This window comes from Protopterus annectens, chromosome 11.part0 (genome assembly GCF_019279795.1).
Source record: "Protopterus annectens isolate FY-2018-M chromosome 11.part0, PAN1.0, whole genome shotgun sequence".
NCBI lineage: Eukaryota > Metazoa > Chordata > Ceratodontiformes > Protopteridae > Protopterus > Protopterus annectens.
The window spans coordinates 308,029,370-308,054,469 of record NC_056745.1 but is presented as its reverse complement, the minus strand read 5'-3'; the positions used below and the strand labels follow the sequence as shown (position 1 = coordinate 308,054,469).

Here is a 25,100-nt window from a genome sequence, read left to right as displayed (position 1 = left end):
TAAATTCAATGTTATTATTGTTTTATTAACTTGTTGGTACATTTTATTGTTTATAAGTCTTTAACGATGCACAGATTTATTTAATGTGAAGGTGACATCATTATATGTGTAAAATGATGACTGTTTTTTTTTAATTAAGAGGGATATTTGAAGATAGCAACTGTTACCTTAGTACATTTTCTGATGAAGTTCCGTTTAGTCATAAATAAACAGGAATGAAAGAGCTAAAAAGTACTAAATTGTGTTTGTCTTTGTTTTGGTTATTTAGGAAGTGGTTTGAAGCATATTGACAAGGTTTTTTCTTATGTTAGTGATTATGTGACTTTACCATGGCTTTGGTTGAGTATGGCTGTATCTCTATATATAAACCCATATATATTTCTGTGTGTCCCCTTCAGTTGATCGAACGTTTATAAGTTCGAACCACATATGGCTGAGACCATATGTTCGAACTTATAAAAGTCCAATATGACTGAATGGAGATCTCCATACAGAGCGGAAAGGGAAGCTCTCCGATTTCCGCAATGTAGTGCAATCTCGGAGTTGGTATATTTAAGTTCGATCGACTGAAGTAGACCCATTTCTATATATATATATATATATATATATATATATATATATATATATACATACACACACACGCTCATCTCTCTCTCTCTCTCTCTCTCTCTCTCTATATATATATATATATAGATAGATATATATAAAATATACTTTGTTAATTTTCAAAGTTCTCTTGTCTATTACACATATTATACCTATGGATAATTCCTTTGTATACATCTGTCTTCACTGCTTATTGTTGTGACCTTTTGGCCTATGAAATGGATGAAAAGGGTCTTGTACCAAACTTTCAACCAGTTAACTTACAAACAAAAACATATATACATATATACATACATACATACATGCATATATAAATAAATAAATAAAGTGAATCCAGTACAAAATATGAATGGTAGTGGAGTGATGGGAAGATGTAACATAGTTTCAGGAACAAGTAGGCAAAATAAAGTGCTGTAAGTTACCAATTCAATAGTTGAGGATTGTGTGCCTCTTATTGAGGAATCTTTAAGGTTTCTGTTAACCAAATTTATTTAATTTCATTGATTTTACTGGATGTAAATAAAGTTTACCTGCGCATTTCAGTGGGGGTATAATTTTTCTTCCATACAGGATCTTACTTACCTTTAGTATGTTATAAATAGCTTCATTCTGTTTATGTAGACTTCCATCTGCAGTTTGTTCACAGGACTGGCCTATTATAATATAACAGAGATTTGTAATCGTAAGTAGATTTTTCTTTTGCCACTTTTACTTATATAGTGACAGACACGCACAAGCTTATGCAAATACAAGTACACATGCATGAACACACACAATTAAGAATTAGAAGAGACAGAGCTATTTATTTAACTTGATTCAGCTAAAACAGCACATTTATCAATGTTTCAAGGTAAGACAGGTGCAAGTGAGGATAAAATATTAAAAAAAAAATACTCATCAGTTAAAAGTCAGAGTTTAGTATTGCATTATCTGTGCTAGTAAAGCAGAGGGTCACTTGGTGAAGGTTATTTACCTTACCCCAATGATCTGTGTCCTTGAATTCAGATATTTGTTTAAATGAAATGTGTAATGTACTTATGATAAAAGTGGATCTTCATAAGAGAAGCTCACAGTTGTACAACAAATAGACTTTACTCACTGACATAATTTGTAATCCAGCATGTTTTACAAGCAGTTAAAGATTCCCTTGTGTAAAGGAAATAGCTGTATCTTGCTGCTGTTCTTTCAGAATTACCCAAACAACAAAAAACAATGGCAGCACAAGGAAATAAAGTTCCAGATTTAATCCACAAACTCAAGACAATTCTCCAAGTAAAAATCCAAGCCAAAAGTAAACTCTTTCATCTCCTACAATGGAGACTTCTTCAGACTAATGGCTTCAGCATAAACAAACACATTTAAATACTAAAATAAAAGTCAATTAAAATAATTGACAATTAACAATTAGAAGCTTAATTAGCTATTTAAAACAACAATCAACACATAACAACACATGCCTCTAAATACATTCCCTAATGTTTCAGTCCCTTCCTTTTTAAATACATTATAAATTCTTCTCTGTTATTAAGTCCTGGGGGAAAACATGCATTTAGCCTAACCTGCCAGCAGTATTCCAACCACCCTAATTCTTCTTCTACATTTATAGTTTTAACATTTGGATGCACTAAATCTAATACTAAGCACTTAAAGTTGATTTTACATTTGTTTTCAACATAATGCTTAGCCTTAGCATTCTTTACATCACTTTACATCATTTTTATGTAGGTAGAACTAAAAGAGAATTGTACAGGAGAATTTATGAGCACCATTATGCTATAGGCAAAGGTGATGTAAAGAATGCTATGGGTAAGCATTATGTTGAAAACAAATGTAAAATCAACTTTAAGTGCTTAGTATTATATTCAGTGCATCAAATCAAATAAAATCAGGCTCATTTCCAATCACTCCTTGTAGTTCAGGTATATTTAGAAGAATGTCCCAGTTGGCACTGATAGTATCACATACCATGCTGATCTTGCTAGCATAGGTCAAAGGCATCCTAAGCTTATTGCCAACATTCATAGGGGTTAGACTCTGATCAACAATTTGTTCAGGAGTCTGTGAAGACAAGACTGTATTAACAGATACAAAAGATTTTTTATATCAGCTTAGTAATTATGTTGATGTTATTGCAGGACCATGTTTCTTTGTTACATTAGATATCGCCTCTCTTTTTACCGTCATACCGAATGATTGGGGGATAGAGAATGTTAGACATGTACTACTCACACATAATACATCCACTGACAAAGTTCATCTTCTCTGTACCCTCCTAGAAATTATCTTGGAGAACAATGCTTTTGTTTTCAATGACGTTTTCTATTTGCAAAAAGTTGGCGTGGCTATGGGCACAGCTTGTGCAAATAGCTACGCCAGCCTAACGTTGGTTAATTGGGAAAATCAGTACATTCTATCCAATGACAGGTTTGGCACATTGATTAGATGGTATACGCGCTTTGTGGACCATATTTTTTTGTTGTGGCAGGGCCCTGTGGACGATATTTTTTTGTTGTGGCAGGGCCCTGAAGAATCCTTGCTGGAGTTCTTTCAGTATATAAATGGAGTGAACACTTTTTTGAAATTTACCTATAAATATTCCTCTACTCTTGTAGAGTTCTTAGAAGTACAGATCAGTAAGGATGCCCTATATTCCATGTCCACGAGCGTTTATAGGAAAAGTGTTAGAAGAAATAACGTTCTACACAATAATATCATGCATCCTAATCATACCAAACTAAATGTGCTCCGGGGGCAAATTTTCCGTATCATGCGTCTACATAATGAGGATGCACAGTTAGAAAAGGCACTCATCCTACTCAAGGAAGAATTTATAAAAGAGAAGTCATTGAAACACAAATACTTGAAGCCTGGAATGAGAGGGAACGCAGATGTAAACCATATTTTAGTATTAATCATAGCCCTACCTCTTCACAGACTCCTGAACAAATTGTTGATCAGTCTAACCCCTATGAATGTTGGCAATAAGCTTAGGATGCCTTTGACCTTTGCTAGCAACATCAACATGGTATGTGATACTATAAGTGCCAACTGGGATATTCTCCTAAATATACCTGAACTACAAGGAGTGATTGGAAATAAGCCTGATTTTACACTTATGAACAACAAATCTCTCCAAAATCAACTTTTTTATAGACCATTGAATCCTCCTAGCTATGCCCAATGTGACAGAAAGGGTACCTACACCTGCAGAAGCTGTATGGCTTGTATATGCACACACACTGGGGGTCATTTCCTTCACCCCCAACTTGGTTTCAATATTGACACTAGTTTCTATGCAGATTGTCAGACCAAGAATCTGGTATACTTCTGTTTCTGCATCACTTGTTTTTCCTACTATGTAGGTAAGACAAACAGGGCTTTCAAGGACAGGATCCTTGAACATTTGAGAGACATTAGAAATGTGAAAGTATCCAGTGCTTTAGCTATGCATGTTAATGAGACAGGCACCAGTCATAAGTTCAAGTTATTTGCCTTAGAGTTAGTGCATGCTAATATTCGAGGTGGTGACCTATCAAACAAGACTGAATCCATAGAACAGAAATGGATTATTCAGCTACAAGCTGACAAACCCCCGGGTTTGAACAGTGAGGTATCAATAAAACCTTTCCTTAAAGCAAGAGCCCTTGCTGTTAATATGATAAAATTAATTTTTTATCATGATGTTCTATGACTATATTTATATCTCTCAATTATGCATTTGGTAGCATATGCATGTCACACAGTTTACACACCATCCTATCCTCATTTTTGTTAACTATACATTTAGTATCAAGCAGTTTTTATTAGTACCATACAATAGTCATACTAGTTCAACTACTTCTGTCTTTAGACTTTCAAACAGATTGACTGCTTTGTTTTTCATTATTGTCCATGCTGTTATAGCAAGGAATCGGCAGGATTTTTTAGACATTTTATTAATTGCTGCTGCTGCTTTAGTAAATGCTGCTATTTATTTGTATAATAATCTGTTTTTATGCATGTATATATGTTGTGGTTTTAAGGCTGCAATAGTTTGATAGTGTTTAACACTGTGGATGTGAGCTGCTTTCAATTGCCAGCACAAAGCAAGTCTATTTTGCACTACAGTATGTAATTTAAATGTACTGACCTTTCCCTTCCTTCTAGACTTGTACTTGATTGGCTGCTGTAACATTTAAATAGTCATCTGTTACATTGTGTTTAACATGGTCTGATGAAGCGGGGTTTGTTATCCGTGAAATCGCTTACCTGTTTGTACTTTTTAGAATAAAAGAATCAACAAAACAAAGCAAAGATCGTATTTGCCGTGTTTGGAATCTCTGTGGTTGTTTTTGCTGCTACTATTCTTTTCCTTTGTGGTTCCTTTATCAGAAACGAGGTCTCTCTTGTATCCCATATTCTATAATGCATAATGTTTGCCACTAAAATTGTATTAATGTGGTTTGTTTTTCATTTATACAAATGTAAGATTGCCAGTGTCATACGTGATAATTTAATAAAGATGTTTTTTTTTGTTTAAAAAACAACAAAAAAAAAAAGAACAGGTTGCCTTACTAATCCTTCCTTTCAACCTAAGGTGGCTTCAGAAAATGCTATAAATCAGGCCGTCAATCTTCCTATTTTCTTTCTAAATTTTTCCAACAAAGGAAAATACATGCTACACCTTTTGGATGTTGCTAGACAGCTTAGATTCTCTTTCCACAGAATGAAAGATTTCAGAAAATTGGGCCAGCTATTTGTTTTCTTTTCCAAAGCCAAGTTGGGCAAGTCAATCTCAAAGGTCACTTTGGCCACATGGCACATTGCATTTCTTTTGCTTATAGGAAGAAAATATTGACTTATCTAAACCTCCTAAGGCTCATTCCACCATATCCGTGGCCACATTTTCCGCTTTCTGGTCCAGAGCTTCCACAGATTACCTTTGTGCAGCTGCCACTTGGTCTAGTACTCATATCTTTATTGCTCATTACAAATTGAACATCTTGTCTAGAAATAGGGCAGCATTTGACTTCCCTATAAAAATGGAATATCCTTCCTTGAGGACCACCCTTGAGTTTCTCTAGCTGGGGACTCCACCCCACTACTTGAGGAATGGACAAAGAAGACAATATCAGACACAAAAGTTATGTTCTCACCGTAACAATGCATTTGTGTTGTCTGTTTACACTAACTGCCCGCCCTCCAACCCTCTTCCTACTTGGAAGATTTACATTTGGTTTCCTAGTTTGATATGATGAGTATCAGTTTGCTTGCTTTCTGATCAGCTGCATTTTTCCCTTCCTTTCCTTATAGTCTAAGTGGAATCTGACTTGTAATTAGACTGCATTGTTATTGACTGTTGCACTTTATGCATGATTATAGATGCAATAGAGGGCAAATTCAATCTGAGGTAATCCAGGCTAAACAGGAGGATTATGGGTAAGTGGAGGAGCTTGAGCTATGGAGCCAAAACCTATAGAAGTGGCCAAAGTCCAATACCCCATCGGTTGAGGAAGGAAGAAAACAGACATCAGAGATGCACTGTTATGGCAAATACATAACTTTTGTTTCCATTGTGTCTAAAGTTACCCTGTCCAGGTGGCTATCTAATTGAATTATCTTTGTTTACAAGGCTATGGGTTATCACTGTCTTCTGAATTGAAGGCACATTCTACCAGAGCACTTGTAGCCTCTGCAGCTTTCTTTAACCACGTACCTATAGATGATATTTTTGCAACAGCTACATAGCGTGTATTTCATAAGTTTGTCTGTCATTAAAGCTTGGTGTGTAATCCAGGTCCCAAGCTACTTTTGGTTCTACCATTCTTTGGAGTGTTCATAGGTTCATAGGTTCATACTAGGCTATCTGCCCTAGGGCATTTATAAGCCTAGCCAGAGTGTGTTTGGCTTTTGCCATCCATTTTAAATTAATTTTGCTATGCCCTTTTTCGAGGTTAGTATACTGTGCCTCTGTCTAACAGTGACACAGAAGTGATACGCGGGGTAAACCTACGATCTCCCATCCACTCATCAAGATTCCTCTTGAAGAGGGTCAATGAGGGACTCTGCCTAACCTGGACTGGGATTTTATTCCAGAGTGAAGGGAGCCTCTGGGTTATGAATCTGTCCCTCCAGCGTGTCCTATTTATTTCACTGCTGAGGTTCAAGTCTCTCGAGCGCGTAGCAAGATTGGATTTGGATTTTCTGAGGTGCAGCATGTCCATTAATTCCGGGTTGGATATGGCTTTATACGTCAGGCACAAATTGCCTCTGAGCAGGCGGTATGCCACTGAGTAGAGCTGGAGTTTCTTTAACCGGGCAGCATATGGCATCTGTTTGAACCCTTTGATCTTCTTGGTGAGGTAATTTTGGGGTCTTTCCAGTTGCTGAAGGTGTCTGGTAAGGTACATCCCAAAAGGGGAATTGTACTCAATTATGGGCCTGATGAGGGATGAGTAAAGAGGCACGATGACCTCCCCTGATCTAGATGTGAATCCCTTCATGATTAGGTGGGCTATATAAAATGATTTTTCTAACCACTTTGGCCACGTGGTTGTCAAATGAGAGATTACTATCAACTTGGGTCCCCAGGTCCCTAATTACTTCTTCCATACTTAATGGATTACCACCTATGTGGTAATTTGTGGGCACTTTGTTTTTGCCAAAGGGGATGACTATACACTTTTTGGCGTTTAGCTTGAGGCCATGGCTCTAGCACCAGTTGTCTGTTTCTATTAGGCCCTTTTGGAGGATGCTTGTGTCGGCTGGAGAGTCGATTATGGCACCCAGTTTGCAGTCATCTGTGAACTTGGTCAGCCACAGTCCTTCCGTGTTGGCCTGTACCTCCAAGAAATATATACCGAACAAGAGAGGTCCCAGGACTGAGCCTTGTGGGACACCACTTGTAACTGGTTTGGAGTCTGACATGGCTCCAGCAATTCTAACCATGTGGGTTCTGTCTTTGAGCCAGTTTGCAACCCATCTAGTGACATAGGGGTTTATATTTAAGCTGGTGAGCTTATCTATAATGCCCGAGTGGGGTATTGTATTGAAGGCTTTTGCGAGGTCCAGGTAGGCTGTGTGGACCACCTTCCCCTCGTCAATGGCCTTGGTGACTGTTTCAAAGAAATCAACCAGGTTTAAGAGGCAGGATCTGCCCTTAACAAAGCCGAACTGAGTAGGATCCAGTGTCTGTAGGTCCCCAATATCTTTGTTTATGAGGTCTATGATGATCCTTTCCACAGCTTTGCAGACCAAGCTAGTCAAGCTTATGGGGCGATAGTTTCCAGGATCTGTTGAGGCACCACCTTTGTGGAGAGGGACCACTGTTGCTGTACGCCACTCTTTGGGTACATATCCTGTAGTAAGGCTGAAATTGAACAGTAGTTTTATGTTTGGGTTTAGCTCTTCTTGGAGTTCATGTAGGACACAGCCCGGGACACTGTCTGGTCCCATTGATGCTGTGTTTTTTTGCTTTGGAGAGGGCGGCTCTTACCTGAGCATCTGAAATGTCAGGGGGGCAGCACACTGCTGGGATAGATATTTGCCCTTTTGGTGGGGAGGGGGTGGAAGTTTGCACTGAACCTGTCAGCTAGGATGCTGGCAATGTCGGTGGGTTCAGTGTATTTTTTGTCATGTCCTTGCATAGTGTCTCCCAGGATTCTACTAGCCAAGACTCTGTCCCAGCTGTTGAAGTGGATGGAAAAGACAACATCAGGTATGAAATATATCTACTTACCATAACAGTAGCTTTGAGGTGTCTTTTTCCATCCATCTCAGCATCCCCATCCTCCACATCACATCCAAACTGTCACACATTCATGGATCCTACTAGACCACACTGGACTTTCCTAAAGCCTTTTTTGCTTGCAGCCCTTTTTGATTGCTCTATTTAGTTGGGTGCGCCATCTAGTAAGCAGTATTTCTTCTTTTATAGGTTCATAGGTTCATACTAGGCTATCTGCCCTGGGGCAATTATAAGCCTAACCCAATTCTGTATGGCTTACGCCACCCCTTGATTTGAGTATACTGTGCCCTTTTTAAGGTTTAGTTTACTGTGCCTCTGTCTAATAGTGACACGGGAGTAATCCCTGGGACAAACCTACGATCCCCCATCCACCTATCGAGATTCTTCTTGAAGAGATTCAGTGAGGTGCTCTGCCTCACATGAACTGGAATTCTATTCCAGAGGGAAGGGAGCCTCTGGGTTATGAACCTGTCCCTCCAGCAAGTTCTATTTATTTCTGTGCTGAGGTTCAAGTCCCTCTAGCGCGTGGCTCTAAGGCATTTAGATTTACTGAGGTGGAGCATGTCCATTAATTCTGGATTTGACATAGCTTTGTATGTCAGGCATAGATCGCCTCGAAGTAGGCGGTATGCAACTGAGTAGAGCTGGATTTTTTTTAACCGAGCAGCATATGGCATCTGTTTAAGACCCTTGATCCTCTTGGTGAGATACTTTTGGGGTCTTTCTAATTGCTGCAGGTGTCGGGTAAGGTACATCCCAAAAGGGGCATTGTATTCTATGATGGGCCTGATGAGGGATGAATAAAGGGGCACGATTACCTCTCTTGATCTAGATGTGAAACCCTTCGTGATGAGGTGGGCTATGAAGAAGGTCTTTCTAACCACTTTGGAAATGTGGTTTTCAAAGGAGAGATTGCTATCAACTTGGGTCCCCAGGTCCCTAATAACTTTCTCTGTACTTAATGGGTTTCCACCTATGTGGTAATTTGTGGGCACATTGGGGTATGACTATACATTTTTGGCATTTAGCTTTAAACCATGGCGCTGGCACCAGTTATCTGTCTCTGTGAGACCTTTTTGAAGGATGTTTGTGTCAGCTGGAGAGTTGATTATGGCGCCCAGTTTGCAGTCGTCTGCGAACTTGGTGAGCCATAGTTCTCCCACGTTCGCCTGTACCTCGGAAAAGTATATACCGAACAAGAGTGGCCCCAGGACAGAACCCTGTGGGATGCCACTTGTGACCGGTTTCGAGTCTGACATGGCTCCAGCAACTCTCACTCTGTGGGTTCTGTCTTTGAGCCAGTTTGTGACCCATCTTGTAACATAGGGGTTTATATTTAAGCTGGATAGCTTATCTATGATGCTCGAGTGGGGTATTGTGTCAAATCCCTTTGCAAGGTCCAGACAGGCTGTGTGGACTACCTTTCCTTCATCTATGGTTTTGGTGACTGTTTCGAAGAAGTCAACCAGGTTTAAAAGGCAGGATCTGCCCTTGACAAAGCCGAACTGGGTAGGATCTAGTGTCTGTAGGTCCCCAATGTCTTTGTTTATGAGCGCCATGATGATCCTCTCCATAACCTTGCAGACTAAGCTAGTCAGGCTTATGGGGCGATAGTTTCCAGGGTCCGTAGAGGCTCCACCTTTGTGGAGTGGGACCACTGTTGCTGTACGCCATTCTGTGGGCACATATCCTGTAGTGAGGCTGAGATTGTTTAGCTGTTTTATTTGAGGGATTAGTTCCTCTTGGAGTTCATGTAGGACGCAACCTGGGATGCCATCTGATCCCATGGAAGCAGTGTTTTTTGCTTTGGAGAGGGCAGCCTTCACCTGAGCATCAGAGATGTTTGGGAGGCAGCCCTCTGCCGGGATAGATACTTGCTCTTTTGGTGGGGAGGGGTGGATAAGTTTGCACTGAACCTGTTTGCCAGGATATTGGCGATGTCTGTGGGTTCAGTGTATTTTTTGTCATTTAGAACAAGTCTGGGAGTTGCATCCCAGGTTTCTAACATAACTGAAAAAAGCCTTATGATTGTCTTTGGTGTCCTGTGCAATTTTTCTCTCGAAGCTGGCCTTGGAGGATTTTATGAGGGATCGTAATTTTTTGCTAGTACTGATCAGAGATGCCTTCCCTATTAGGGATTTTGCTCTATCATGTAGTAGCTTCCTCCTTCTGTTGTACAGTTTATTTATGGCAGGGGTCCACCAGACTGGACGCCTGCCTTTGGATGATTGGGTCTTGGTTTTGTTTGGGATAGCATAATCCATGCATTCCTGGAGATGTCCGTAGAATGCGTTTATATAGGATTCTGCAGTTTGGGCCTTAGTTTCCACTGGCCCTGGGGCCTTGAAGGATTCCACTTCGGATTTGAGAAGTGAGAAGTTTGCTTTTGAGAAGTTTTTCACTGTGGTTTTCTGGACTGGGGGTGCGGTCGGGATGTGGACATCCAGTGAAATTAATTTATGGTCTGATCTTACCAATGAGGGATATACTTCTGGTGTGGAGCATAGAGTCCCCATGTTGGTAATGATCAGGTCTAGTATGTTGTCCCCTCTTGTGGGAGTGGTGACTAGTTGTTCCATAGCATTTGAGTTTATAATTTCCAGGAACCTTTGGGCTAAGGTGCTGGGGCTTGAGTAGTGCTCCCAGTCAATGTTTGGGTAGCTGAAGTCGCCCAATATAATGGTGTTCGGAGAGATCTTCATGTTCTCCAATGTTTTCAGGAAAGCCGAGTGGGATTCCTGACTTTGAGAGGGTGGTCTGTAGGATGCTATAAACTGAAAAGCAGTCTTGCCCACTGTTAGTTGCACATGGATGGTCTCCGATACTTGCAATGCCACTAACCTGGAGGTGTGGATATCCTTGATAAATATGGAAACTCCCTCCTTTTGTGGTTCGGTCTGGGTTTGGGGCGAAAAGCATGATATGAGGTATAGCCTGGTAGTGCTGGGGTGCTCTCTGGAGCCTTGAACCAGGTTTATGTCACTGCACAGATATCGATGTTCTCCATACTGAGGAGAGCTTCGAGTGCGTGCATCTTGAGGTTAAGACTTCTGGCGTTTAGCAGCATTACCCTTAGTTTCTTGTACCTTGTGCTGTCTATGGGGGTGGGTTTGACTTTTGAGCCTTGCCTAAAAAAGGCACTATGGGGGTGGCAAGAGCCTTTGCCAATATCCGAAAGCCCAGTGGTGACAGGTGCAAGCCGTCCCTAGCGAAGCAACGTGGCTTGTCGAGCATGTCATCCCAGGCTGACAGACACTGGGATTTTTTTTTTTTTTAGGATTGATAATCATACATGGGGGCAAATTTGAAATGTTGGCAGTAAGGTCAGTAGAATAAAAGAATCAACAAAACAAAGCAAATATCGAATTTGCTGTGTTTGGAACCTCTGTGGTTGTTTTTGCTGCTATTATGCATTATAGACCCTGTTGAGACAATTGTAGTTGCAAACATTATACATCACTTATAATATTATTCAGTCATTGTCAATTAAATATTACATTCAAATCCTGCCTTCTTTTAAACTCGTTCCTCCTCTGCATTTAATGTTCCCACAATTCCCATTTTTTCCTATGTAGTCTGCTCCTTCCCTTTTCTAAAGATCCCAATTCTAGTTGCTTTATCTCTTTTACTATATTCACTACTTCTAGTAAGGTTGGTTTTGACTTTGATTTCCATTTTCTAGTAATTGCTTTTTTGGCAGCCACAATAATTAGACTCAGCAAAGCCTTACTATGTCTAGGAAATTCTGATTCTGTATCATAACTCAAAAAGATCATTTCCCCAGTTACACCAGTTTGCTCACCCAGTATCTCTGACCAAACAGTCTGCAGGGAATCCTTAAAATCTGCAAATCATTACACTCACAGAAAATACATTCCTATTTACCTCTTTCTTCCCTATCACACCTCTAACATTTGCTGTCAACCTGAGGAAAAATTATTTGGAGTCTACTTGGAGTATAAAAATACCTATGTAAACACTTCCTATACAAAAAATATAAAAAAATATAGCCAACAGCCTAAAGGTTGCTTAGTGAAATATTGTAAAAAAAGTCCAGCAAAATAACCAAGCTTCCACCACGGCCGAAAAATAAAAACTTTATTCCAAAGGATAAGCACTTTCACACATAGTGCTTCATCAGATCCACAAAAAATCATCACAGGTATATGAATTTATACAATCAACTTCTATCAATCAACCAATCAATTAAACAGATCAATTACTGATGTATACTTCGTTTTTTTTTAAAACAGGTTTTAAAGGTACAGATAAATTAATTCCTGGCAGTTTATCTGCCAGCAGCCTCACAATCCATTTAGCTTCAACATTTTCCAATTTATTGTTAAAATCTCCCTTTCTCTTGCTAGCATATACAATAAAATGTTTATTTTTCGGCCGTGGTGGAAGCTTGATTATTTTGCTGGACTATGTAAACACTTCCAAGCAAAGATCCTAAATCTTCTACACTTTGTTGCATATTTGGAAGATATACATATATCTCCCACTGTCTCTTTGTGAAATGCTTATCCAGTCTCTCTTCCCAATCCTTTCTAAGCTCCTTTGATTGATTCTTGTCATGCAATATTTTACATGCTGTATTAAATATTCCTTTTTTAATTGCAGTTTCATTTCTAGATTCTATTAAAAACTCTACCAGTGCTGGTCTCTCATTTAAGACCTCCCCATTTCTTTCTCTTTACTTGTACTCTGATATCAATCCTTGATAGGGCAGGCAATCTCTACTCTGCAGTCCAAATAAATTGTTGGCGTCGTCCCATTCTATTACCTTTCCCTTTCTAGTTATTGGCTTCCAATACCTTGGATCCTTTGCCAGTTTTCTCCAATACATTCCAGCCCCCTCTTGCCTATTGTCTGTATCCCTAATTGCAGTCATCCCTATCAGCAGAATCTCTTTTCTCCATTCCTGCGCTGGCTTAGATCTTAAAATACTTTCTGCAACTTTATGAATATAATATTCTGTATGATTATTGCCATTCTCCTTAAGGTCTGCATCCAAAATCCCATATCTCCTTGTTTCTTGAGCCTTTCCCCTGTATCATCATCACCCCCTTTCCACTTTCAATTATACTTTTCTACTTGTGGTATGTTTAAGAGCCTTAACTGTTTTGCTCTAAAATACCCCTTTAAATTGGGTAATTCTAGCCCATCTTGTTCTACTGGAAGAATCAGCTTATCCCACTTGACCCTTGCCGTCTTCCACTCCCAGATAAAATCCTTCAGCTCCTTTTTAATTGCAATCCACAACTTTTCTGGTTGATAAAAATATGCCTGACCTGTGTATAAAATGAAAGGGACTAAAACATTTTAACTGCTTGTATCTTACTATCCATGTTCATATAACAAAGCTTCCAATTTCTCAGTTTTTGTATTATCTTCTGCTTAGTGTCCTCCCACATATCCTTAACTGCCACACCGGAGTCATATTTAATCCATACTCCTAAACACTTTATTTTATCATGTCCCCATAAATATGGCTATTGCTGGACCAATTCATGTGAGGGTACATAATTTACCTCCAATCCTTTTATTTTATCTTCATTAAGTTTGTATACCAAAAATATTTGATACTGTCTTAAAATGTTCCACAACACTGTAATGTCCATTTCTGATTTGGACTACATGAAAAGAGACATAGAGGAGCTCTCTGATTATGTAGCCCAGGCCGGTATGACCCTGACCCTGAGCAGCATCTTACCCTCACCAAGAATGATGCCACAGTACAAAGACAAAATGATCAGTTTTAACAATTGGCTTAATTACTGGTGTCATTCTAAGGGGATCCAATGTCTGTCTGCTTGGGATGGCATGCTTGACAAGCCACGCTGCTTCGCAAGGGACGGCTTGCACCTGTCACCCCTGGGCTTCCGGATATTGGCCAAGGCTCTTGCCACCCCATAGTGCCTTTTTAGGCAAGGCTCAAAGGACAAACCCACCTCCTAGAAAACACAAGTGGAAAAAAGTAAGGGTAATGCTGCTCAATGCCAGAAGTCTAAACCTCAAGATGCACCCTCAAGCCCTTCTCAGTATGGAGAATATCGATGTCTGTGCAGTGACTGAAACCTGGTTCAAGGCTCCTGAGAGCACCCCAGCACTATCAGGTTTTACCTCATATCATGCTTTCCAGCCCCAAAAACTTGGACAGAACCACAAAAGGAGGGGGAGTATCCATATTCATCAAAGATACCCACACCTCCAGGTTAGTGGCAACGCACCAAGCATCTGAGACCATCCAGGTGCAACTAACCATAGGCAAAACTGCCTTACAGTTTGTAGCATGTTACAGACCACCCTCTCAAACTCAGGAACCCCACACAGCCTTCCTGAAGACACTAGAGAGTATGAATGTCTCTCCAAATACCATTATATTGGGAGACTTCAACTACCCAAACATAGACTGGGAACATTACTCAAGCCCCAACATCCTAGCCCAAAGGTTCCTACAATTCATAAACTCAAATGCAATGGAACAACTGGTCACCAATCCCACAAGAGGAGACAATATACTAGACCTGATCATCACAAACATGGGGACAAAATGCTCCACACCGAAGTATATCCTCTCTGGTAAGATCAGACCATAAATTAATCTCACTGGAAATCCACATCCCGCCCCACCCCTGCACAAAAGACCACAGTGAAGAACTTCTCAAAGCCAACTTCACACTTCTTAAGACTGAAATGGTATCCTTCAAGGCCCCTGGGCTAGTGGAAACCACAACCCACACTGCTGAATCCTTTGCAAATGCCTTCTACGGGCACCTTCAAGAATGCATGGATCATGCAATCCCAAATAAAACCAAGACCCATTCCCCCAAAGGCAGGCGCCCGGTCTGGTGGACCCCAGCCATAAACAAACTTTACAACAGGAGGAGGAAGCTACTACATGACAGAGCAAAATCCCTAAAGGGAAGACATCTCTGATCAGTACTAGCAAAAACTACGATCACTCATAAAATCATCCAAGGCCAACTTTGAGAGAAAAATCGCAAAAGACAATCACAAGGCCTTCTTTAGCTATGTTAGAAACCTGGGTGGAAACTCCCAGATATGCTCAGAGTTAGTCCAAAATGATACAAAATACACTGAACCCACTGACATTGCCAACATTCTGGCAGACAGGTTCAGTGCAAATTTCTCCTCCCTCCCCCAAAAGGAGAAATAACTATCCCAGCAGAGTGTAGCCTCCCTAATATCTCAGATGCCCAGGTGAGAGCTGCCCTCTAAAGCTAAAACACAGCATCAATGGGACCGGACGGTGTCCCGGGCTGTGTGCTACATGAACTCAAGAGGAACTAAACCCACACATAAGGCTGCTGTTTAATCTTAGCCTTACTACAGGATACGCACCCAAAGAGTGGCTGGCGACAGTGGTACCACTTCACAAAGGCGGTGCTTCACGGACCCTGAAATTACCCCATAAGCTTGACAAGCCTGGTCTGTAAAGCTATGGAGAGGATCATTATGGAACTCATAAACAAAGACATTGGGGATCTACAGACATTGGATCCTACCCAATTTGGCTTTGTCAAAGGCAGATCCTGCCTTTTGAACTTGATCGACTTTTTTGAAACAGTCACTAAGGCCATTGATGAGGGTAAGGCAGTTCACACAGCCTACCTTGACCTTGCAAAAGCCTTTGACACAATACCCCACTCGGGCATCATAGACAAACTCACCAGCTTAAATGTAAACCCATGTGTCACAAGATGGGTTGCAAACTGGCTCAAGGACAGAACCCACAGGGTCAGAGTTGCTGGAGCTATGTCAGACTCTAAGCCAGTCACAAGCGGTGTTCCACAGGGCTCAGTCCTGGGACCCCTCTTGTTCGGCATTTATTTTCCGAGGTACAGGCAAACATAGGAGGATTGTGGCTGACAAAGTTCACAGATGACTGCAAACTGGGCGCCATAATTGATACTCCAGCGGACACAAACATCCTTCAGAGAGGCCTCATTGAAACGGATAATTGGTGCCAGAGCCATGGCCTTAAGCTGAATGCCAAAAAATGTATAGTCATACCCTTTGGGAAAAACAAGGTACCCACAAATTACCACACAGGTGGTAATCCATTAAGTACGGAAGAGGTAATCAGGGACCTTGGGACCCAGGTTGACAGTAACCTCTCATTTGACACTCACATTGCCAAAGTGGTTAGAAAGACCTTCTATATTGCCCACCTTATCATGAAGGGTTTCACATCTAGATCAAGAGAGGTCATTGTGCCCTGTACTCTTCTCTTATCAGGCCAATGATTGAGTACAATGCCCCATTTGGGATGTATCTTACCCGTCACCTGCAGCAGTTGGAAAGACCCCAAAAGTTCCTCACCAAGAGGATAAAGGGTCTTAAACATATGTCATATGCTGCCCGACTGAAAAACTCCAGCTCTATTCAGTCGCATACCGCCTACTCAGAGGTGATCTGTGCCTGACGACAAGGCCATGTCCAATCCGGAATTAATGGACATGCTCCACCTTAGTAAATCCAAATCCACCAGAGCCACGAGAGCAAGAGACTTAAACCTCAACACAGAAATAAATAGGACGTGCTGGAGGGACAGATTCATAACCCAGAGGCTCCCTACACTCTGGAACAGAATCCCAATCCATGTTAGGCAGAGCCCCTCACTGACTCTATTCAAGAGAAATCTTGACGAGTGGATGGGAGATCGTAGGTTTACCCCGGGGGTCATCTCTGTGTCACTACTAGACAGAGGCACAGTAAACTAAACCCTAAAAGGGCGTAGTATTCTCATCCTAAGGGGTGGTGAAAGCCACACACACTCTGGCTAGGCTTATAAATGCACTAGGGCAGATAGCCTAGTACGAACCTATGAACCTATGAACCTATAAAATAATATCATCTGCAAATAGAGCCAGATTTTCTTGACTTTCATACCAATTATACCCTTGTATTTCTGAGTCTATTATTGTCTTTGCGATCTATTATTGTCTTTGCCGACGGCTCTAAATATAATGCAAACAACAAAGGGAAAAGGGGGCACTCCTGCCTAGTTCCTCTACTCAAGCACAAATTATTAGAGAGCATCCCGCCCACTTTAATTTTCACCTCTGATCTCTCATATATACTCCTAGAAAGAAGTTATGTCTTACCATAATGTTCCATCTGTGTTGTAGATTTTTATTCATTCAGTATAGAAGTAATAAAGAGACAGTAGGAGGGTCTGTCTGAGCAAATACCTTAACTAATAAGGAAATCCTAAGTCCACCAGGAGTCCAGGTAGGGGGAAGGAGGGCAGGAAGTAATGAATGAATAAAGATCTACAGCACAGATAGAACATTATGGTAAGACATAACTTCTTATCTAATGTTGTAAATCTTTATTCATTCCTTACTGTTAGGACCGAGTCCCCAGCTACTTGAGTCCTGGATGGCCCTAAGGAAGGACATTCCTGTGCACCATAGAACCAAAAGACGCTCATCTCCTGGAGGCCAATTCCAATTTGTAATGAATGATAAAGGTATGAGGTCTCGCCCAAGTGGCTGCTGTGCAGAAATCATCCATAGAGGCTCTGGAATGAAAGGCCACAGAAGTAGCCATCGATCTAGTAGAGGAGCCTTTATTCTGAAAGGTAAAGACACTTTGTTCTGATGGTAGATAAAAGTAACGGCATTTCTGAGCCAAGAAGATAAAGTCATTTTGGAGACAAGCCTACCTAATCTGGGGCCTGCAAAGGCCACAAACTTTTAGTTATGTACTCACCATAACTTCAGATGTTTGGGATCCATCTCGCCTACATTCTGACTGATGGGTTCGGAGCCGATCCCTCGGCTCCGACTCGGCACGCTTATGCCAAAGAGCGAAGTCTCTTATTGGCTGAGCTTACTATATCCCAGGATGCACCACTACCAGTCCCCCAGATCTAGTTTGTCCACATACATGCACACATGCAAGCACTGCTTATATAACATCGTCAGAAGAAACAAGATAAAACAGTAGAACTCAAAACCGTTCAATCTCTTCTGATCTCCAAGGCCGGGGAAGGAGGGTGGGTTAGAGGAATGTAGGCGAGATGGATCCCAAACATCTGAAGTTATGGTGAGTACATAACTAAAAGATGTTATGTGATCCTATCTCGCCTACATTCTGACTGATGGGACAGCCCCTAGCACCTGAATCCTGGGTGGCTCACTGGAAAACACTCCTGAGTACCGTGGAACCAAATGATGCTCACCCTTTAGATGCCACATCCAATTTATAGTGTGAAATGAAAGTGTGGATTGGACCAAGTAGCCGCAGCACAAATCTCAGAAATAGCGAGCTTGGAATGAAAGGCTATAGAAGTCGCCATAGCTCTGGTAGAGTGAGCTTTGATAGATGTTGTAAGTTGCTTATTCAAGAGGAATAAGCCTGAGTTATACAATCTCTAATCCATTTGGAGATAGTAGCTTTTGTGATGGTTTTACCCAATTTATTGTCTGAGAAGGACACAAACAACTGGTCTGATTTACGAATTTGCTGAGTCCTGTCTAGATAGAAGCAATTGCCTGTGAACATCCAATTTATGGAGAGTGTATTCTGCTTCATTGGAGAATTTTGGAAAGAAAACTGGTAGCTCTAGAGATTGTTGGAGACAGAGATTAGAACAGACCTTTGGGACAAAAGATGGATTAGGCCTAAGTGATACTCTATCCTTGTGAAAATCAAGTACGGTGGTTTGATAGATAGGGCTTGAAGCTCTGAAACTCTTCTTGCAGAGGTAATTGCAACTAAGAAGGCAGTTTTCCAAGACAGATATTTTAACTCACATGTAGCAGCCGGTTCGAAGGTGGAAGATGTTAATGCACGAAGCACCAAATCAAGAACCCACGGAGGCAGGATGAAAAACTGGGGTCTTAACAGCCCCGCACCTTTAATGAAAGTTTTGCATAATCTGCTGCTCATCAACGGAGGATCCATGGATTCGTGAAATTTAGAGATAGCCGCTAGTTGGACTTTAATAGTAGAGACAAAAGATCCTTGATTAAACAGGGATGTTAAAAATTTCAAAACCTCTGGGATTGGAGCAGTGATAGGGTCTAAGCCCTGAGTTGAGCCCAGATAGCAAACCTCTTCCACTTACTGAGGTACAATTTCTTAGTGGTGGGTTTGTGGGTCAAGATAAAATGTGAATAACTTCCGGGTCTAAGGTGTGATTTCTGACTAAAGTCGGAAGTGGAGGAGCCAAGCTGTCAACTTCAAAGTGTGAAGGGACTGGTGTTGTCGTCCCGACTGATGAATTAGCAGATCCGGAGTTAGATCTAAAGTCCAAGGATCGTCCACCGCATGTTTCTTCAGGTAGGGAAACCATACCTGACGAGGCCAGTGCGGAGCAATTAGTATCATTGTGGACCCCAATTGAGAAGCTTTCTGAATGACTTTGGGGAGAAGTGGAATCGGAGGAAAAGCATAAAGTAGCCCTGTTGGCCAAGGTTGTGCTAGAGCATCCATAGCTGCTTCCCCCTGATGTGGAGTCAAGGAGAAGAACCTTTTGCACTTTGTATTTTGTGGTGTTGCAAACAGGTCGCAGCACGGCATCCCCCATCTTTTGAAAACCTGAGCTGCTACTGTTTCGTTCAGGGACCACTCGTGAGGAGAGAGAATTGTCCTGCTTAATCTGTCTGCCAATATATTTGATTTCCCCGGAATGTGGGTCGCTACCAAGAAACGGCTGGTAGCTACAGCCCATTCCCACACCCTCATGGCATCTCTGCAAAGGGGGTAAGATCTGGTCCCTCCTTGTTTGTTTAGATACCAGACCACCGACATGTTGTCTGTGTGGATGGCGATAATGCCCTGAGGGAGAAACTTGTGTAAGGCCTGTAGGGACAGAAGTACAGCCCTCATCTCCAATACATTGATGTGGAGAAAAGTTTCGTCTGGAAGCCAGGAACCCTGAACTAACCTGCCCAGACAATGCCCCCCCCACCCTGTCTGGGAGGCATCCGTCGTCAGGGTGACCACTGGAGGGGGAATAACAAAAGGACTTCCCTGATTTAGATTGGATGTCTGAAGCCACCAGCGAAGGTCCCGTTTGCACGTTTCTGTAATCATAATGGGGTGATTGAGGGGAAGATCCTGAAAGGACCATTGAGTCGATAATAGCCACTGAACTTGGCCTTGTAAAGTTTGGATCCTTTCGGTAGGAAGAAAAACGCGCATCAATTTTGAGTCTATCTCTGCTCCTATGAACCTTATGCGCTGAGAGGGCAGCAAGACAGACTTTGACCAATTGAATGTAATTCCCAGGGTAGCACCCAGGGAAAAGGTGGCTTTGAGGTTGTCCATTAGTAGATGACTGGTGGTGGCAGTCAGGAGCCAGTCGTCCAGATAGGGAAACACTTGGAATCCAAGACTCCTCAGGTGAGCAGTTACTACTGCCAAACATTTGGTGAACACCCTGGGGGCTGTGGTGAGACCAAAGGGCAGAGCACAAAATTGGAAATGACTGTCTCCCAGGCTGAAGCGCAGATACTTCCTGGACGCCCGATGTATCGGTATGTGATAATAGGCGTCCTTGAGATCTATGGAGCACATCCAAACATCCTTCTCCAATAATGGGAGAATGGATTGTAACGTGACCATTCGGAATTTGGATTTTGACGGATTGGTTTAGTCTGCTGAGATCCAATATTGATCTCAGGACCCCTGTCTTTTTTGGCACTAAAAAGAACCTGGAGTAATTTCAGATCCGATCTGGTCTGTGGGGACCGGTTGGATGACTCCTTTTCTAGCAGCTTTAACGCCTCTGGCTGCAATTTTCCTTGACTGGGTGGTGGGTCCGGGATTTTTGGACGGTGGGGTGAGTGTGTGAAGGGAATGGTGTAACCTCCGGCAATAATCCGAAGCACCCATCTGTCCTGAGTGATTGACTCCCAGGCTTTTAGGTGCTTGGCGAAACGGCACCCGACTGGCTCAGGAGCAGCACAGCCGGGCAATCCCTCATGAAGTGTGGGAGGCTGAAGAGCCACGAAAGGACTCACGGTCTCCAGAATTGCGGGGCCCTCTGCCGCCTCTGGGACGGCGTCTCCCAGAAAAAATTTCCCGTCCTCTGCCTCTGGAAGGGGAATCTTCCTGCTGTTGATGGAAAAACTTACGTGATTTGCGGAACCACATCTTCCCTCCTCCTTTAGCCTTGGGATAAGGCCGAAAGGGAGTGGAATAACGTGCACCTACGGCAGATAAAGTTTTTCCTCTTGCTCACAGCGGTAAGAGTGTCTTTAACCTTAGGTCCAAACAAAGAGGACCCATCGAAGGGAGCGCCGCTAAGGAAGACTTGAAGGCCTCCGAAAATGACACAACGGAGCCAGGCTTGTCTCCGTGAGCCACGCCTGTGCTCGCTCTACCCGCCTTCGCCGCATATGAAATGAGCCTCATGGACGAAGTTAGAAATTGAAGTAAGGATAGCCAACTGAGAGCTAACCGACTGGGCTAGCTGCTCAGGTAGGTTACCTGAGAGGGAATCTGACAGCTCCTTGACCAGATCCCTCTGAAGCCTGGTAAAATGTGCCAAATAATTCAGGGACCTTAAAGTAAAGGCCGCTGAAGTCAGGGCACGCTTCCCGGGTCCATGCTCCTAGACTCCTTATTAGGAGGATGGACAGACGTTGAAGCCTCTGCCACGTCCTGTTGTGTAGCAGATGCCACCACCATGGCATCTACAGCCACGCCTTTAGTCAGGAACTCCTTCTCGGGTGGGGCAGACAAAAATTTGTTAGGACGAGAAGGGACTGGTTCCACGGTATCTGGATGTTCCCACGCCCTCCGACAAACTAAATCCAGGAGCTCGTCGAAGGGCAGAGACACCCAGGAGGCGGAGTGCTGAGCCCCAAAGGCCTTGAGAAGCACTGACTCATCAGCAGAGGGGGGTTTGGATATCCAGCCGCCTCGTTGTTTGAGGATCTCTAAGATGTCTGCAAATGAGACATCATCCGAGGACGACTTCGTGGACCCCTCCGCATCATCAAGATCAGTGTCCGATGTAATAGACTCGGGGGAGTCCACGTGCTTCCTCTTGCACGATCTCTTCCTTGGGGCTCCTCTGAAGACAACTCAAGAACCCTCAGGAGGAGGGGAACCCCAGTGGGGTAACCTCAGGCCCAGGGGCTCCGCTGCCTAAGGACAGGGAACTGCCAAAGACCCAGTCTCCACGCCCAGGGAAGGTGCCGGTAAAGCCGGAGAGATGGTCAAGAAGACTTGGCCAAGGCACTCCTCATAGCTCTGAAAGCCAGACCCCAGAATCCTGGGAGTGTCCGGTCCCGGAGCCATGATAGCAGACGGAAGTCCCGCAGCCGAAGCACCGAGAGGGAGGCTCGGAACCGACAGCATAGGTCCCAAACATCACCCCAGGTCCAGCCAAGAAGTCCGTGTACCAAACTCGACCCAAGGCCGGGTTGGAGTAAGGGTCGGAGCCGACCCTAAGACCTCCACCGGCTCCAACAGCACCTGCTCCGACGGAGCCAAGCGGTCGGAGGAGGAATGGCAATGATATGGGCATGGGCGCCGGCTCGAAGCCAACTGGGTCGGAGCGAAACAAATTTTGAAAGACTGGGGACTGGAACAGTCTTTGGAGCACCCTGTCTATGTCCGAATCTGACATCCTCGATGACCTAGAGGATACTGAACGGGTTCGAGATGGCCTCTCCAACGGCCCCAAGGGGCTAGGGGACCGCCCGAGGCGACTCGATGACTATCGGCGCCGAAGGAATACCCAAACTAGTTTCCATTGGTGCGAGGAGGACTTCGCGCCGAGGAGGAAGTGTCTGAGCGGACAACCTTTGTCGGCTCCGAGACCAGTGGAGCCGAAGGTGACCCGCCTCGATGCCCCAGCCATCGGCTCCGAAGCCAGAGGAGTCGAGACTGGTGGCATCGAGGCAGACCGTTCGCCCTCGGCTCCGAAGTCCTTGGAGCCGAAGGAGAAGCCTGCCTATGTCTTTTGGCGGTCGGATCCGACGGACTGGTCGGAGCCGACGCCCTTTTCTTTTAGCAGGAGAAGGAGAGGATGCTAAAGCTTCTTCAAAGGAGGGTTTTATAAGACCTTTTAATATGAGCTTATTTTTCCTCTCTTGGAGGACCCTCGAGGAAAAAGCGTGACACACGCTGCAGGACTCCTGCAAATGTTTTGCACCCAAACAATAAACACAGAGAGAGTGGTCATCTGTGATAGACATTTTAAAGTTGCACTTGGTGCACTTTTTAAAGCCTGAAGGCCTAGGTACCTGAGACATTCCGGTGAATTAAAGCCCAAAACACAGTACAAACACTGTAATTAGAAAGAAATTCTCTCTTCTTTGTCCTTCTTTACAAGAAAGAGAAACTCTCAACAGTAAAAAGGATCCCTAAACAAAACAGAAGTCACCTACAATCAAAAAGACCGGGAAAGGCCTTTCCACACAAGAGGTACTCCTAGTCAACACTCACAACACAAGAATTTACCAAGTAAATTTCACCAAACTCACTCTAAACACAAGAATAGCTGTTAAAACAGCTTTTGTTGAAGAAAAAAGAAATTCCCGACAGAAAAACTAGTGAAAATAATCACTACTTAGCTCAGCCAGCTCGAGACCACGTCTTCACTTGTTAGCGGCAAATGAGATCTGGGAGACTGGTAGTGGTGCATCCTGGGATATAGTAAGCTCAGCCAATAAGAGACTTCGCTCTTTGGCATAAGCGTGCCGAGTCGGAGCCGAGGGATCGGCTCCAAACCCATCAGTCAGAATGTAGGCGAGATAGGATCACATAACATCAATTGATCCGTTTTTCTGAAAGATTTAGTTCTATCCAAGTAGAAACAAAGTTGCCTATGAACATCGAGGGTATGCAAAACGTATTCCCCTCTATTTGAATGATGAGGGAAGAAAACCGGTAGGTCAATAGACTGATTAATGGAAAACCCAGAAATGATCTTGGGCAAAAAGGAGGGGTCAGTACGTAGAGACACTCTTTCCCTATGAAAAATCAAGTAAGGTCTCTTGACACTCAAGGTCTGCAACTCAGATACTCTTCTCACTGAGGTAAGGGCTGCTAGAAGTAGAGTTTTCCAAGACAAAAAATTCATATCACATGAGTTAGAAGGCTTGAAAGGAGGAGTTGTTAATGACTGAAGCACCAATGTCAAGTCCTAAGGCTCTATAGGAGGCTTGACAGGAGGTTTAACATGTAATACTCCTTTCATGAAGGTTTTGCACAGTCGGTGTGATATAACAGAAGAATTGTCAATTCCATTGTGAAAATTTGCAATAGCTGCTAAATGCACAGTAATTGTTAATGCTGAAGCTCCTGCGTGTAATAGGGTAGTTAGGTATTGTAGGAACTTCTGAATAGGCATGGAAAAGGGGTCTGTGTTATGTTCTTTGGCCCATCTAGAGAACCTAGCCCACTTACTACAATACATTTTCCTGGTGGAAGGTTTGTGTGAAGCCAGAAGAATCTCGTGAACAGGAGATGAAATATCAGGTAGCCTAGCAATCATTGGAAGTGGAGGAACCAAGCTGTGAGCTTGAGGCTGTGGAGATTGGAGTGAATCAGTCCCTGAGGATAAGACAGCAGACCTTGGGATTGATCCAGGATCCATAGGCTGTGAATCAAATGAGGCCATAGGAAAGGAAACCAGACTTGAAGGGGCCAATAAGGAGCAATGAGGATCACTCTGCTTCTCAACCTTTGAGCTTTCTGGAGGAATTTCGGGATGAGAGGAAATGGAGGAAAGGCATGCAACAGACTTGGGGGCCAATCGTGCGTCAGAGCA

General features: G+C 43.0%; 1 protein-coding gene across 1 annotated transcript in view; it reads right to left on the bottom strand.

Moving 5' to 3' along the window:
• Positions 1–25,100, bottom strand: part of CFAP54 (cilia and flagella associated protein 54) — a 2,749,537-nt gene that overhangs the window by 2,125,681 nt on the left and 598,756 nt on the right. Inside the window, exon 18 of the mRNA XM_044087198.1 lies at positions 1,189–1,259. Coding sequence (XP_043943133.1) covers positions 1,189–1,259 — 71 coding nt within the window. The remainder of the gene's footprint in view (positions 1–1,188; positions 1,260–25,100) is intronic.